At 37.9% G+C, this 15,256-nt stretch overlaps 1 protein-coding gene and 1 long non-coding RNA gene across 4 annotated transcripts in view; one reads left to right on the top strand and one right to left on the bottom strand.

The window, feature by feature from the left end:
• Positions 1-939: 939 nt before the first annotated feature.
• Positions 940-15,256, bottom strand: part of GRID1 (glutamate ionotropic receptor delta type subunit 1) — a 1,152,573-nt gene continuing 1,138,256 nt past the window's right edge. For both annotated transcript variants that reach the window (XM_001363901.3, XM_056797312.1), the window contains one exon: positions 940-1,651. In XM_001363901.3, coding sequence (XP_001363938.1) covers positions 1,223-1,651 — 429 coding nt within the window. In that variant the 3' untranslated portion in view covers positions 940-1,222. The remainder of the gene's footprint in view (positions 1,652-15,256) is intronic.
• LOC103102078 (uncharacterized) lies at positions 1,446-13,197 on the top strand. Of its 2 annotated transcripts, XR_001626231.2 has the most exons (4): positions 1,446-1,582; positions 4,130-4,202; positions 9,407-9,497; positions 13,063-13,197. It is a non-coding gene; the product is annotated as an uncharacterized LOC103102078 (long non-coding RNA). The 2 variants fall into 2 exon arrangements; XR_001626232.2 differs by lacking the exons at positions 1,446-1,582; positions 13,063-13,197 and adding an exon at positions 1,599-1,779 and having other exon boundaries at positions 9,407-9,695.

Raw genomic sequence — 15,256 nt, 5'->3', positions numbered from 1 at the left:
GGACTGGTCTAGTCAAAGAGGTAATATTTTCCTGCTGATGTCTTCATTTCAAGATGCATTAGTGAACATTAGTCTAGTTAAGAAAACTAGAAGCTGTAGTAAGCAGCGCCTGTCTGATATCAATTCAAGTCTTACCATTTGGTGACTTAATGGGCACAGGAGAGGGATGGCACATTCTTTAAATCTTGGATTTTACAACAAATAGTCCTGGGCAATTGGAGTCACTGTACACCAGTAATCTCTACATCAGGCTGAGATTCTAGCCAATTCACACACAGGAACCAAAGGGCTCCCCTATTTGAGCCCTTGTCTTTTGCTTTTGCTTTTGACTCTAATCTGTGTCAATAGTGTTCCCATCATCTCTGTGTGTGTTCATCCTATGTGGGCTCATACCTGATCTCACCCAAATACAGTACCAACCACAGAAACCCTTCCCACTCATTTAGTACTAGATCACCTTCCCCATAATCCCTCATTCCCTGTTTTATTTTGACTCAAAGAAAGGGGTGGGGAGGATATTTAAAGAAGAAATCCAAGTCAATCATATAGCATGAAATGTGGAGAACCACAAGGCGACTACTTGGCTATTTCCCAATAGAAAAAGTGAAGATATTCTAGGAGCTTTGTCATCAATATCCTATTTAGTACCTCTATTCTACTCTTGTCTTTTTTTTTTTAATATATATAAATAGAGGTGGCCAAAGTCAATTCTGCAGCTTTTCTCCCAAACTTAAGATCAGACTAACAGTACAGGCCAGGAGGGGAAAGATTCAGAGGAGAGGAAATTCAGATGCCAAAGGGGCACTTTACAATCAGCAGCAAAAATATGTGGGCTCTCACAAAGGACATGGGAACCCATGCTGCCCTCCAAAGGGAATGGGGTCCCAACAATTGCTTTTTGCCCTCAGGCCCAGGAACAGGGCTTCTTTGGCACTTCAGAATGATCACAAGTGGTTTGCCTTTTTATTCATATAGAACAAAATTTACAAATTCATTCATACACTTCTTGTTTTTTGTATTTTTTTCTTTTTTCTTTTTTTACTGACTTCGAAAATTGGGAATATTCAAAATACACTTTTACCCCACTTCATTCTCTCATTATTTACAGGTATGTACAAGAAAAATGTAAGTCTTTTGTGTTTTTTTTCTGTTTGTTTGTTTTTAGTTGTATTAAAAAGCTCTGCTGGTTGGGTGGGTGGGCAGAAGGGTGGGTGGGTGTCAATCATATGGATGTTCCATGGGAAGTTTCCATAGCCTCTGGAATGACGCCCCCAGGCACAGACTGGAATGACATGGGGATGGGGGTCTTCACGGGGCTCTGACGAAACAATCCCCCATTGGGAGATCTGTGTTTGCACTGTATTGAGGGCATGGTTGCTGAGCTGCTGAGAGGCAGTGGCAGATTACTGCCTGCTCCTGATGATAGAGTCCGACCAGCCGCATGACTGCTCTGTTCAGGCAAGAACGTGGTGACGGAGAGCTGAGTGTTCTGGTACTCGCGGACAGGCTCCAAGGTCTGACTAGGCGGCATCCCGCCGATCTCCAGGGCCGAGATCTCGATGGATGCCGGAGAAATCTGCTTGTGAGCTATATCTTCATCGATTAAGCTGTTCATACGTCTATGGACTTGCTCCAAATTAACTTCTTTGTCCTAGTGAGAAAAGACAGGGCAGTCAGTCCCAATCAGTTTCTCTTACTTTACTCATAACCCATGAGAAATGGATGGCTGTCTTGAATGAACTATCCTCCTGGTCTTCCTAAGGCATCCATGAAAGCAAGGTACCAGAAAATTAGGTGAATTGAGAAAAGGGATGGCATTTTAACTATGTCAGAGTGGAGAGAGGTAGCCTTGCAACCGGGACAAGTTTGGTTCATATCTGGGCTCTAAACCATTAATTCTTTTTTTGTAAACCCTTACCTTCAGTCTTGGAGTCAATACCGTTTATTGGCTCCAAGGTGGAAGAGTGGTAAGGGCTAGGCAATGGGGGTCAAGTGACTTGCCCAGGGTCACACAGCTGGGAAGAGTCTAAGGCCAGATTTGAACCTAGGACCTCCCATCTCTAGGCCTGGCTCTCAGTCCACTGAGCTACCCAGCTTCCCCCTAAACCATTAATTCTTAATCAAGGATTATCCAAAAACTTGCTTTATTCAGATGACTATAATATTTAAATGGAATTGGTGTCCTTTTAGTTGAACTCCTAGGATTTTTTTTTTTCATTTCACAACATGATATCTAGAAGGGAAGTCTGCCTAAGGGATCCAAGACACTCCAAAGTTTCAAAGGCCCTGCCCCATATTGACCATTTGATTCTGATCTTGTCCTGTAAACTCATACCATCCCAAACAACTCCCTCTAAGGTGATAAAGTGCTACATTTATAGGTAGCGTTTCCTCACACCAATGAAATGAAAGGTCTATTCTTATTTTATGATATAAGCAATTACTAGTCATTACTTTCCCAGTCTCTACTCCTCCTCTCTGCCTAGGTCTTTCCCCAACCTATACCCATAAATTATCATTAGAGTCAACTTTCACTTATATATGTGAAATGAAAAGAGATAGATTATTTGTATTCAAAGAATCCCAAAGCTATCTCTGTTGTTAGGATCAAGCTGTTTCTGCAGCAAAGCATCTCCCTAAGCTTTTAATGTGGACAGAAATCTAAGATCTTTCATATATGGGTTGCAGAAGGAACAGAGAAATCCACTTGGAACCCGAGGAGTGGGGATCATAACCCTGATCTCTTACTTCCTATTTGAGTGACTTCTGGCTAGTCATTTATCCTCTCCTGACCTTGGCTGTTCCTATGCAAATGAGGATGTTGGACCAGATGACTTCAAAGTTTCTTCCAAGTATAGATCTATAGTCTATGTGCTCTTAAATGAATGGAGTTATACTAGAGGCTTTTTCTCTTCCTGTTAAGTTCACTTTCTTCTTGGTAAAAAGGCTAATGACAGAAAAAAGGAGCATAAACTATAACCAGGATGGAGGGAGGAAGTATCACCCATCTCTGTGATTTGAGGCAGGGTATTTCCATTCCAGAGGCTGTTCTTTCTTTACTCATCTATAAAATGAGGCTGTGAGCTGATTTGCTCTTCTTGGCTACTTTTAGCTTTAAAACTATAGTTCTAGAATTCTTGGAAATCAAATTTTATGTAAATGGAGGCCCTCCTAATACTGGGGTCAAGGGGACCACCCAATCATAGCACTTCTGCTTGGGTTTTTGAATTCTCAAGTATCAGGGACATCTCAATAAACCATGAATATTTTGGAATGGTTGTTTATTGCTCCCTTCCACCATGAGCAACCAGAATGATAAGAGCTAAATAATATAATTTTTTCTTAAAGCTGAAACAACTATAAAGTTCCTTTTCAAATATTGTATTGATAAAAAATTGTATTGTATTACTACTAAGACAAAACACAGAAGCCTAACTAGCCCCTCAAGGACTCTTATATTTTACTATCTTCCAAAGTGCTTAATAGACTTAGATCCATGGGCAATATTCAAATACATCAGTCTTAGACTTGAAAGAAACTCTGCAGGTCAGCTTGTCCCAAATATTAACTTACATAAGAAAGCTCTCTATTATGATCTGTAACATGTGGTCAACGAGCCTCTGCTTCAGTTCATCCAGGGATGAAGAATATATTACAGCATAAACTTGCCTATATGTGTGGGGGATGCACTAGACAAGTTATTTTGTCACTTGTGTAAAGGTGGGTGGAAATTCATTCCATTGATGCAGATCAGCAATTCACTAGCTTGGAGACTTGCCTGGGAGTACTGAGAGGTTAAATAACTTGGCCAGAGTGACAGGACCCTTATTTGTCAGAGGAGGAACTTGAACTCATGAATTTCATATTCAAAGGTATACCTTCTATCCATTATGCCATATTTTCTGTTGAATTAGCCCAGGCCATTTCATTTTTAAACAGCTCTAATTTTTAGAAAGGTCTTTATATTGGACTGAAATCTATTTTCCTCCAATTTGCACCTACTCATCTGAGTTCTCCACTCTGGAATTATATAGAATATCTAATAGCTCTTCCACATGATGAACTTTTAAATATTTGAAGACAGTTATAATGTCCCATCTCCTTCCCTGTCTCCTCTCTCCCTTCACAGACACCAAATCTGCTCTTCTCCAGGCTGAATGTGGAATGTCCTTTCAACTGTTCCTCAGACAGATCTTGTCCTTGTGAGTCCTTGTAACATTCTAGACATTTTACTATAAATCTATTCCAGTTTGTTAGAGTATTTCTTTAATTATTCCATCAAGAATTAAACATTCTAATTGAACCATAGTCTAGCCAAGAAAGAGTATAGTGGGAATGTTAGGCATTATGTCTCTCTTAATCAAATCTAAGGTTTGATCAGCTTATTGTTTACTTCTATATAATACTACTTCAAATCTATCAAATATCACAGATATTTTTATATAAATTGCTCCCTAACCATGGTCTCCTCTATCTTCTACTTTTGCAGCTGAGTTTGTTTTTTTTTTTTTTTTAATCTCAGAGCTGTATTTTAAATTCGTCCTTATTGCATTTCATGTTATTAGACTTGGCCCATCATTCTAGCCTGTCACAAAGATTTTGGATCTTGTTTCTGCAATGCAACATATTTAGTTATTCTGTCCAGCTTTTTGTCATCCATATATTGCTAAACATGCCATCTATCATATGTCTATATTCAACATGTTGATTAAAATGTTGTAAAATAGAACAGGGTCAAAGATGGAGCCCCATCCCAGACTATGAGCTTTAAGTTTCTCATATTGTTTTTAAATGCTATCTGGGGTGATTCTACTCCCAGAAAATAGCTGTGTGACATGTGCATGTCCCCTTCAAATTAAGCTTAGGGAAGTTGTTACAAGGACTGGCCTGAAAGCTCAAATTTTCTTTTTGTATACTATATATTTTTTCAACATGACTCTTATGAGATCTTTGTTCATAGAATTCTCTATCCATACAATTAACCTTATCTATTTTTCCTAAAATCTTCTTTGGTATTATGGTAGAGGTCTCATATGAGGCCTGGATGGCAATTCTCCCAGGGATATCTTACAGAAAAGAAATATCTCCAAGGAAGCAATTTAAGGAAACACATGGACTACATGGGATGGGAAAGAATGGGTCTCAGTCAAAAATTTTAAGAAAGTGGAAACCCAAGGGAAGAGATAATTGCTCAAAAAGAAATATGGTCAATGGACTTCCAAGACCAAGAGCTTAGAGTAAACATTCTGAGAATCCTTGCCATCTCAACATGAGGCAGGAATGGCATTCAGAGACTTCAGAGAGGCATTCAGAGGCTAGATGACCATAGATAAATAAGAATTGGGGAATCAGAGGCTCACAGATAGTCTATTTTTTTTTTGGATGGGTCAATCTGCTGGTCTGATGAGGAATCTTTGAAATGAATGAAACAATGATTGAATGAATGAAGGAATAGCAATTCTTTAGAATATTTTATTTGTCAGAGACTGTGGTAAAGATAAGACAAAAAAGTGGAGTCCTGTTAATGGAGGGAGATTGAAGCAGATATCTCCATGAGAATGTGAGTATCATGAAAGTAAAAGGTGTTTTTTAATTCTCTCTGCATTTTTTAAAGCAGAAGATAAATAAAAATAACTACTTACTATATACTTGAGTTGGGTTGGATTATATGGTAGAGGAATGTGATTTCGAAGATAACTAAAGAGATTTGAATGATTGGGGAGAATATCTATTGATGAGATCACATATTTATTGGATGGACTGACTAACAGAAACTTAAATTAATGAGAGCTATGTCAGAGAGGAATGAGATATTATCTTATGGAGGATTGGAGGTGTATATAAGCAAAGCCTATATGTTAATGTGGCTTCCAATGGATTCCAAAAAATGCCTTGATTTTTGTTCAGGTATATTTTATACTAGTATTGATGGATCAGAGGTCAAGAGGTGGATAGTCTCTGAGGTCCCTTTCAATTCTGTGATTCCTTACTTTACATTGACTCTAGTGAGAAAAACACTAGATTTGCTGTCAAAATGATTTAAGTTCTAATATTGACTGTCTTTCTCACTATGAGTATGTCCTTAGGGAAGTCATTTCATGAATCTGGGCTCATTATCCTCATCTACAAAAGGAAGGCATTGGCTAAAGTGGTCCTTTGGAGCTCCAGATTGAAGATGCTTTGGATATCAGAAGAATTCCTGAATATCTCAATCTATGTCAATGTCTGAATAGTTTAAATTAATTGAAATAAACTAATTGAAAATAAGCCGAATAAACTGTTAGCTACATTATAGGAAGGGTCATTTATTTGTTATCTTTAGAATTGGTGTGCAAATACAAATTTGTGTTCTACTTTATATAGGATTGTATTACTACTAGCACCTGTAACAGTAGAACACAGTGGGCACTTGCTGAATTGAATTAAAATCTACTAAAGAAAAATGGAGACTACAGGTCATTGTGTTAAATTTGGCTAGGCCTGATAAAATTCTCTAGGGGATGATTTGAGTGGCTCTTTCTTAATGTCTTCTTTTAAGTGCAAGTTAGTGCCCTTCTGACATAGCTCACATCTTTGGTGAAGAGGGCAGAAATCCATAGTTTCCTGGGGTATCAACTACCTTTTTTGAGCCAGGATGAAATAATCATGGGGTGCTGCTGAGGGATGGCCTAAGATCTATAGGTCAATGGAATTCTCTCCCCACTTGAGAGGTTCCACCTCTGTTCCAAGGGGGTGGTAACAGTTTGAGATCTGGGTTGCCCCATCCATTACAAAACCTAGACAGGGAGAGTTAAATATATCAAACAGGCTTAAAAAAGGTCATTCTTTGTCACCCTGGAATCTCATTAAATCCCATACTTATGGATGTTGTTAAGATAAGACAACAACAACCACAAGAAGGAAGCAGAGAAAAAAGGAAACCAACCAGGGTTTCATTATCTGCTCTAAAATAAGTTGTAAACTAATTTGACAGCAAAGCCCATTTGGGCATCCTGGAAAGGAGCCCAAGTGTCTGCCTCAGATTGGAACAATGAATGTCCAAAAAAGATAGTGTTCTGGCAGTGTTTGCTATGACCTGCCTAGCCCTGCAGAGTGGTGAGGATAGGGAGAGAAAGGGGAGCTGCTAGTGTGCCAAGAATGAATAGAAATTCCATCTGGGCCCCCACGTCCCACTCCATACCCTCCCAAAGAGTACAGTTTCATATCTTTCATCATGGAGGATATCACGTTCCACATAGGTGAAGACAGATAAGATTTCACTCCATCATCCCTGACAGAGGTAAAAAATGTCACAGCCACTACCACTTATGGAAAGAAGAGGCAGCTTGAATAATTGTCCATATTTTGGAAGAAACGGTACATTCCATTATGTTATGCAAATTCTAATCTTTTAAAAAAAATATGTACAACTTCAGTTTACATCCTCATTATGTCATGTTCCAATGTTCAGTTCCGTAATGATATGTAGGCAGATGTGGGAAAAGGCTTGGAGAACTGCTCTTGCTTTAGTTAATTTACCACAGGTAACTGACCTAGTCAAATATTACTTAATGCAACATAAAATCTGCTGACTCATTTGCCATGAATCCGGTTGGATTCTGACGCTGTGGTTATTGTCTTTTATTAAATATGACGACAGATGCACCACTAAGAGGTTGCTCCTCCACTCCAGACCTCTCCCAAGCATTGCCTTCAGAGAGACAAACTTCTGTAATTAAGCTGCTGTTCACCAATGTGGAAACAATACAATGTAGTTGAAAATGGTAATTAACTGAGCTCTCATCTATGTAACAGCTGTTATGAGTGGAGCTCATTTGGGCTGACATTGGTTGAGGTCCATTGGCCAGTGTCTCAGTTGAGAAAGGAGGGAAATACTGGTGATAAGGGAACTTGCCTTAGAGGGGGGAAAAAGTGGAATGGAAAGAACACTGGACTTGGAAGTGGTCTTTGGATTCCACTTCTCTTACTCACTAGTTGGCTGACAATGGATACATAACTTCATTTACTGCGAAGTGAGAGTGAGAATGCCTATAGCACTTCCCTCATCTTGCTGTTGTGAGGCTCCAAAGGGAAAATATATAAAAAGCCCTTTGTAAGTCACAGAGCCTTATATAAGTGTTATTATTCATAAATTCTTGGGGATTGATGGGAGAGAAAAAAAGGAGAGCAAAATAGAGTCTGATCATAAAATCCTAGATTAGATGTACCTCATAAACCATCTATTGTATAACTCTTTCATTTTATAGATGAATAAACTGAGACCTTAAAGGGTTAAGTGATTTGCCCAGTTACGCAGGAGATAACAGGCCTAAGAGCCATTGGTACTTTGGCTCTGAATCTAGCACTCTCTTTACTATATTATGCTGCCTCTTATTTGTCATGAGTTAGATTTTCCACCCCTAAAAGAGGGATTCAGAATTCATTGACTAGACTTATTCATAGTGGACTTATTGGTGTAAAAACATTGAGACAAGATGATCCTGGAAACGTGAAAAGAAACAATGTTGAGTAAAGGGCAATGGAAGGTACCACAAAGAGTAGAATTAGGGTTTCACAGAGATGAAACACTTCAAAGGCTATCATGGGATTATTAACCTTAAGGCAACATAGCCCCATGTACAGAGGGAAACTCACTCATAAGAGGAGGCTGCTGACACAGTGCTCCAGAGGCAGATGTAGGAGATAGATGGAGCTTTTGATAGCCTGGACTCCCTTCACAATACCTTCTGATGTCAGTGATAAATTCAGAAGGGTAAGAGGGACAAAAGATTGGAATAAATTAATAATAGCTGATATTTAACACAGTTTTATGTCATTGATCTTTACTATTAAAATTATGACGTATAAACTATGAGTATTTTTTGGCTCATTTAAAACACTTTGATGGACATGTGATTCCAAAGACATGAATTTCTTCCTATGGAACAAATGATAAATGCCATGCTCATCTTGTGTGATTCCTGTGAATAATTGCCATAAACAACTATGGGAGTGGTGGAACACAGTGTGTTTGGATCTTTCTATGTAACAACATTGTGCACAAAGAGGAATGCTTGCAATGTTCATTGGTTAGCCTCTTTCCTTCATATATGATCATAGAAACATGAATCTGAATCTAGAAGGGATCCCAGAAGCCATCTTGCCAACCCTCTCTTTATACAGATGAAACATCTGGGATTTAAGGAAATTTAATAAATTGCTCAGTTACACAGGTAGTAAAGAACCAGAGAAAAGAGTTCAGTTCCTGTTATTTGGGAGCCAGTGTTCTTTCTACCCCACCAGAAAAAGCCCATCTCATATCACTCTGATGACTCTGAGGATGTCACTTCTTCTGTGCAATTTCTCCAGGTAATAGGTTTTAGGATACTTTACCCGCCATTGTTCATTCCTCTCCATTTCTCTTTAGGTGACCTGTGACTACTTTCTCAGAGAAGATGGCATTCCATGAATCAGCATGACAAAGCATCACCCAAAGAATACTAACATCAAAAACAATGGTATCCATTTCATGGAGAAATTTGGGATCATGGAAAGCATTGTACAATTTTCCTATAAGGATCTAGCCTGCTCTCATCTCCCCTTCAATTCTGGGTCCAGATCTCTGAACCTTTTCAGTGTCTATTAGAGTGATTGACTGATGGACTAGGTCCATTCAACTCAACATCATAGACTAAAATATAATTATTCATCATCTATTTGGTCAGTCTGTGGATGGCTAAGCCAAATTCTTTCAAGTGGTTAATAATGCTATTTTCAAAGACCCAAAATGTTTCTGGACATAATGTAATTCACATACAATCTCAGGTAAAGAAGAAGATGTGGAAAACATAATTATAATGATGATGATTATGTTGATGATAACATTTATATAGTGCCTTCTTTGTGTTGGGCTCTGTGCTACGTGCTTTACCATCATTCTCTCATTATTTTTTGTCAAAACAATTCTGAGAGATAGGTCCTATGTGCATTTTACAGATAGGAAAACTGAGGCTTAAGTGACTTGCCCAGGATTACATGGCTATTAAGTGTTTTGAGTCTAGATTTGAACTAAGGTCTTCCTTATTCTAAACATGGTGCTTTGTTCACTGTGCCACCTAGCTGATGTATGCTAGAATTTTGCATCAGATTCTTAATATCTTTGTTACCAAAATGAAGTCCCCAATGAGAATCTGATAAGCCTTACTCTAGAGAATCTCTAACAGATGGGGAAAAATAGAGGTCCAGAAATGACAAACGAGTTTCTAAAGATCTTTTGGTTATTAAAGATTTGATGTGGCATTCAAGGATAGGTCTTTTCTCACTCAACTTTGAACCCTTCTTCCATCTCCTCTCATTTCTACAGTCCATTTTCTTTTTTTTTACCTCTCTTATGGAATAGAATATAAGCCCTCTGAAGGCAGTGATTCTTATTATCGCATATTCTCACTCCAGCACAGACCCTTAAAATGAAAGGCATTTAATGAATGACTGTTTAGTCATATTGAATTAAATCAAGCATTATTTGAATATATATGAATATATATATGAATATATATATATATATATGAATATATACCTACATTATAACTGAAAGAGCATCTGATGGGAAGACCAGAAGACTTCTCTTAGAATCTCCTAATCTCCACCAAGAATTTCCAGCATCAATTACAGCTAAATATTTAAACCTTGTTTTCTTTTTCTTTTTTTTATTTATATAGACACTAATGAAATTACAGAATAGTTATGAATATAGACATGATATAGTGGATATAACACATGATTAGGAATGAGAAGACTTAAAATCTATTCCTGCCTGTGTCACCCACAACTACTCTGAGACACCTCTCCAGGCTTCACTTTCCTCACTTATAAAAGAGTGATAATAGTTGCATTCTCAACTTTTAAAGAATCAAATGAGAAGAGAAAACACTTTTGAAGCTGTAAAGTGAAATAAAAATGTAGACTGTTACTAAAACAGACAGGAAAACATTAATGAATGAATTGCCCCAGGCTCCCTTAAAGAAAGAATCCAGATAAGTCAAAGCATTATTTATATTTATAACAATGCATTGTTACATTATCACTAGAGTTAAGTATATATTATGTATGGCAATGCATATGCAAATTCCTCAAACTATTGATACTTTTCTATAATCACTGTGTAATATATTATACATACACATATATGGTGCTTGTTTTTATGCGTATTTGTGTATGTATATATACTTTTATGAAAATCACTCTCTGATGCCTAATGGATCATAAATCTTGGCCTATAATTAAGACGTTGAGGGGTCATCTACTCCATTTCTTAACTTAACTGATGAACATACGGATGCCCAAGGAAATAAAAAGTGAGTTTCCCAAGGTCATTTAGGATGTAAGTGGCACAGCTGGTATCCCAACTCAATCTTGTTACACCATGTTCAGTGGACTTCCCCTCCTACTCATTATGGCAGCTTCCTATGAGACATGGAAGTCATCCTTTGTTCTAGAAGGTTCTGCCAGAATGATGCAAACTTGAATCAGTCATCCCAGGCTAGAGGGCCTTCAAGGACAGGCCCAACAATGAACTTTACCTGTTTCATGACAAAACCAATAGAATACAAACTCCATTATGACAGGGAATTTTCTTTTTCCTATGTATTTCCAGCAAACAGCAAAATGCCTATTGCAGACAAATGATGATGATAATGATGAAGTGATGATGATGATGATAGCATTTCTATAGCTCTTGCTTTACAAATCTTCTTTCATTTGATGCTCACAATAATCCTAGGACATAGGTCCTATTATTATTCCCAGTTTTCATGTGTGGAATCTAAGGCAACTAAAAGTTCAGTGATTTGCCTAAGGTGCCGGAGTGTGAGGCTAGATTTGAACTTAGTTCTTCCTGACTCCATGTCTAGCACTCTTTCCACCAAAGCACCTAGTTGCCATAATGTTTGAATCAAATTGCTTTGCCTTCTATTACATTGTATTTTGTTGTATTTCAGTGAAATGAATAACCCAACAACATCTGGAGTGACTCAGGACTAAGAGACTAGTCACTCAGGGACCCAATGTTTTGGCCATAAGAATATACAAAGGACACATTCGAAGGTGAGAGGGTTGCAATAAATTGAAAAAGAGAGTAGGGTTAGTGGTGAAATCATTGGGTTTTTAAAAATAAGTAATATAAATAAGCATATACATGTCTATATATGTTTATATATATGCATATGTGTTTTCATGTGCATGTGTACAATACGATACATGGCAGTGTGTCTTTAAGTCTCTTAAAGTATATAAGCAAAAATAACTTGGTTCATACTCAGATGCAAAAGAATAGTGATGAAAAGAAAAACGAAGCACGTGCAGTAAGGGAAGTAATTATAGGTCAAGTGCTATAGTGGGAAAATTGCTGGATTTGGAATCCCCTGAGCTGGGTCCAAATCCCAGCTCTGCCAGGTAATAGTTGTATCATATAGGATGATCCATTTTGTCATTACGATGTCAATGCTTTTCATTTGTAAAATATATAAGTTGTACTAGATGTACCCTGAGATGTCTTCAAATCTCTATCTATGGCCCTTGAATCCTGGGTTTAGAGAGGGCATCTGAGTATTGGAAAAAGGAGAAATTGGAGAGAAAAGGGGAATGTCCCAGGGACTGGGGAGGGCTGCTTATGTCTCTGTTTCTATCTTTCTGACTCTCTGTATCTCTTCCTTCTTCCCTCTGCCTTCATCTCTGTCTCTCTTACACATTCTCTCTCCCTCTTTCCCTCCTCTATTCTCTCTGTCTCTCTCTATCTCCTTTTTCCCTTCTGTGTTAGAGGGGTACTATTCTTACTTTTGCATTCACTGTTGCTAAACCTTCTTAGTCATCTAGAGAATTTCAACAATCTAAAGTTCTTTGGGCCTAGAGATTCCATGACTATGACTAGAATTGGTTAGACACTTGAAACCCATTTGCCAACTGAAAGGGAAGGTCATGTAGGTTCTATGTTGGTTGTATATAAGAGCAGTAGGTTTCCGAGTTCAGAACATGATCTGCATGCTTATCCCTGACATTAATTTCAGTTTCACTTTGTCTGACATTTAGGGAGGAGAAGGCAATAAGAGGGAAGGCCAAGGAGGAAGAGAAATAGAATCCAAAAACCAAGCTTCTGAGGAGTGGTGCCATATATGTCATTCCATATGGTTTCTCCCACTTGTACATTCTTTGTCTTTATTTCATTAAAATATTATTTTAAGAGAAGTGTTCCCAGTCTCTTTATGATCTAAATATCTTTAGTGCATCCAACAGTACTGACATATAGATGGAGCAAATCCAAAATTTGATCACTATATATCTGTATGTAAATATCTCTGGGAAAAAAGGATTTATCTATATGCATATTAGGAGATTTATGCCCAATAGAACTCAACATCAGAGGTTGCTGTGGACTCCTTTGAAATGAAGAAGCATCATGATAATAATACCATTAAGAATGACAGCAAAATCACCTTTGGCAAGATTTCTGAGTGAAATTGTGGTCAAATTCTGAAATTTTAAGAGTCAGTGATTAATGATGCTTTCGCATGTAATTGCAAATGCTACTTTATAAAAGGAAGGGACACAACTGGAACATTTTTCTAGCTTGTGACTAAATGAACCCTTGCATCATTTTTTAAAAATTGCTATATAACCAAGAGAGCCAACTAGCACTTTATATGTGCAGTTAAAAGCATGCATTGGCTACCTCAGCACACCTGTCAAGTAGAACAAGGAAGCTGTTAAAATTGGCTGAAATTCACAGGTCCCTATGGTAGTTCTCATCTATATCTGTTGTGGTGAAAAGGATCAGACAAGTGGACCTGATTGTCTCTGATTTTCCCAACAGATCAATCTCAACCCCATTTGTATCTGAATCCCACAGGGAGACAAATACTAACTAGCCAGGGATAAGGGACAGAATCATGATTTGATGTAACTAATTTTGAGTGCTTGCAATTTGGGGAAGATGAGAAAGAAATCGATTATTCTTTAACAGTTCATGCGATTCTCAGTTTTAGTTTGTCTCTCTATCTCTGTGTCTCTGATTCTCTCTGCCTATTTATTTGTCTCTTTGCCTCTTCCTGATTCTGTGTATCTCTTCCTCTTTCCCTTTCCTCTATGTCTTATCTTCAGTTCTTTTTTTAAAAATCTTTACTTTATGTCTTAGAATTAATAGTAAGTACTGATTCCAAGTCAAAGAAGCAGTAAGGGTTAGGCAATTGAGGTTAAGTGACATGCCCAAGGTCACTCACCTAAGATGTATCTGAGGCCAGAACTTCCCATCTCTAAGACTGTCTCAGTCCACTGAGGCTCTTAGCTGTCTCTCCTCCTCCTCCTCATCTTCTTTTTTGCAGTATCTCTCTCTCTCTCTCTCTCTCTCTCTCTCTCTCTCTCTCTCTCTCTCTCTCTCTCTCTCTCTCTCTCTCTCTCTCTCTCTCTCTCTCTCTCTCTCTCTCTCTCTCTCTCTCTCTCTCTCTCTCTCTCTCTCTCTCTCTCTCTCTCTCTCTCCCCTGTCTCTATCCTTCACTGTCTCTCCCTCTGTCTTCATTTCTGTCTCTCACACATTTTCTCAATCTATCCCTCTTTCCTTCCCCTATCATTTCTGTTGCCTTCTTCCTTTCTTCCTCTTTGTTAAAGGGATAGGATCCTTAGTTTTCCATTCATTGTTGCTAAATCTTAGTCTTCTGGGATATTTCAAAGACTTAATGTTCCATAGAAGTAGGGATTCCAATGATCTTATTGATAGAATTGATTAGACCCTTGAAGGTCATTGGACTACTGAGACAGAGGATCATCTGTCTTCCTCAGATACCTCTAATTCCTGGGCCTTTCATCCATAACAATCTATATATCCTGCCTAAATGAGCCTTGAATAGTTGAGTGAATGAAAAGGTAATTTTCCTCAATGATCATTTCCCACCTTGTCCAAATGGTTAAAAACAATTGAAGATACGAGATAAATGGGTTTAATTAAAAAAGTCAGACCTAAGAAAACCTGGTAATGAGAATGTATCAAATGGATCCTCTACCTTATGTTTTACAATAAATGAATTTTTTATAAGAGAAAGTAAAAAAAATTAGCATAAGAAATGTCTTTCCAAGAGCTCCACGAACTGATGCAGAGTGAAATTAGCAGAACCAGGAGAATATTGTATACAGAGACTGAAACACTGTGGGACGATCATTTGTAATTGACTTTGCTACTGATAGCAATGCAATGATCCAGGACAATACCAAGGGACTTCTGAGAAGGAATGAT

The sequence above is a fragment of the Monodelphis domestica genome, chromosome 1, assembly GCF_027887165.1.
Source record: "Monodelphis domestica isolate mMonDom1 chromosome 1, mMonDom1.pri, whole genome shotgun sequence".
Classification (NCBI taxonomy): Eukaryota; Metazoa; Chordata; class Mammalia; order Didelphimorphia; family Didelphidae; genus Monodelphis; species Monodelphis domestica.
Note: the sequence above shows the minus strand (reverse complement) of the source record. Positions and strands in the feature narration are given on the sequence as shown.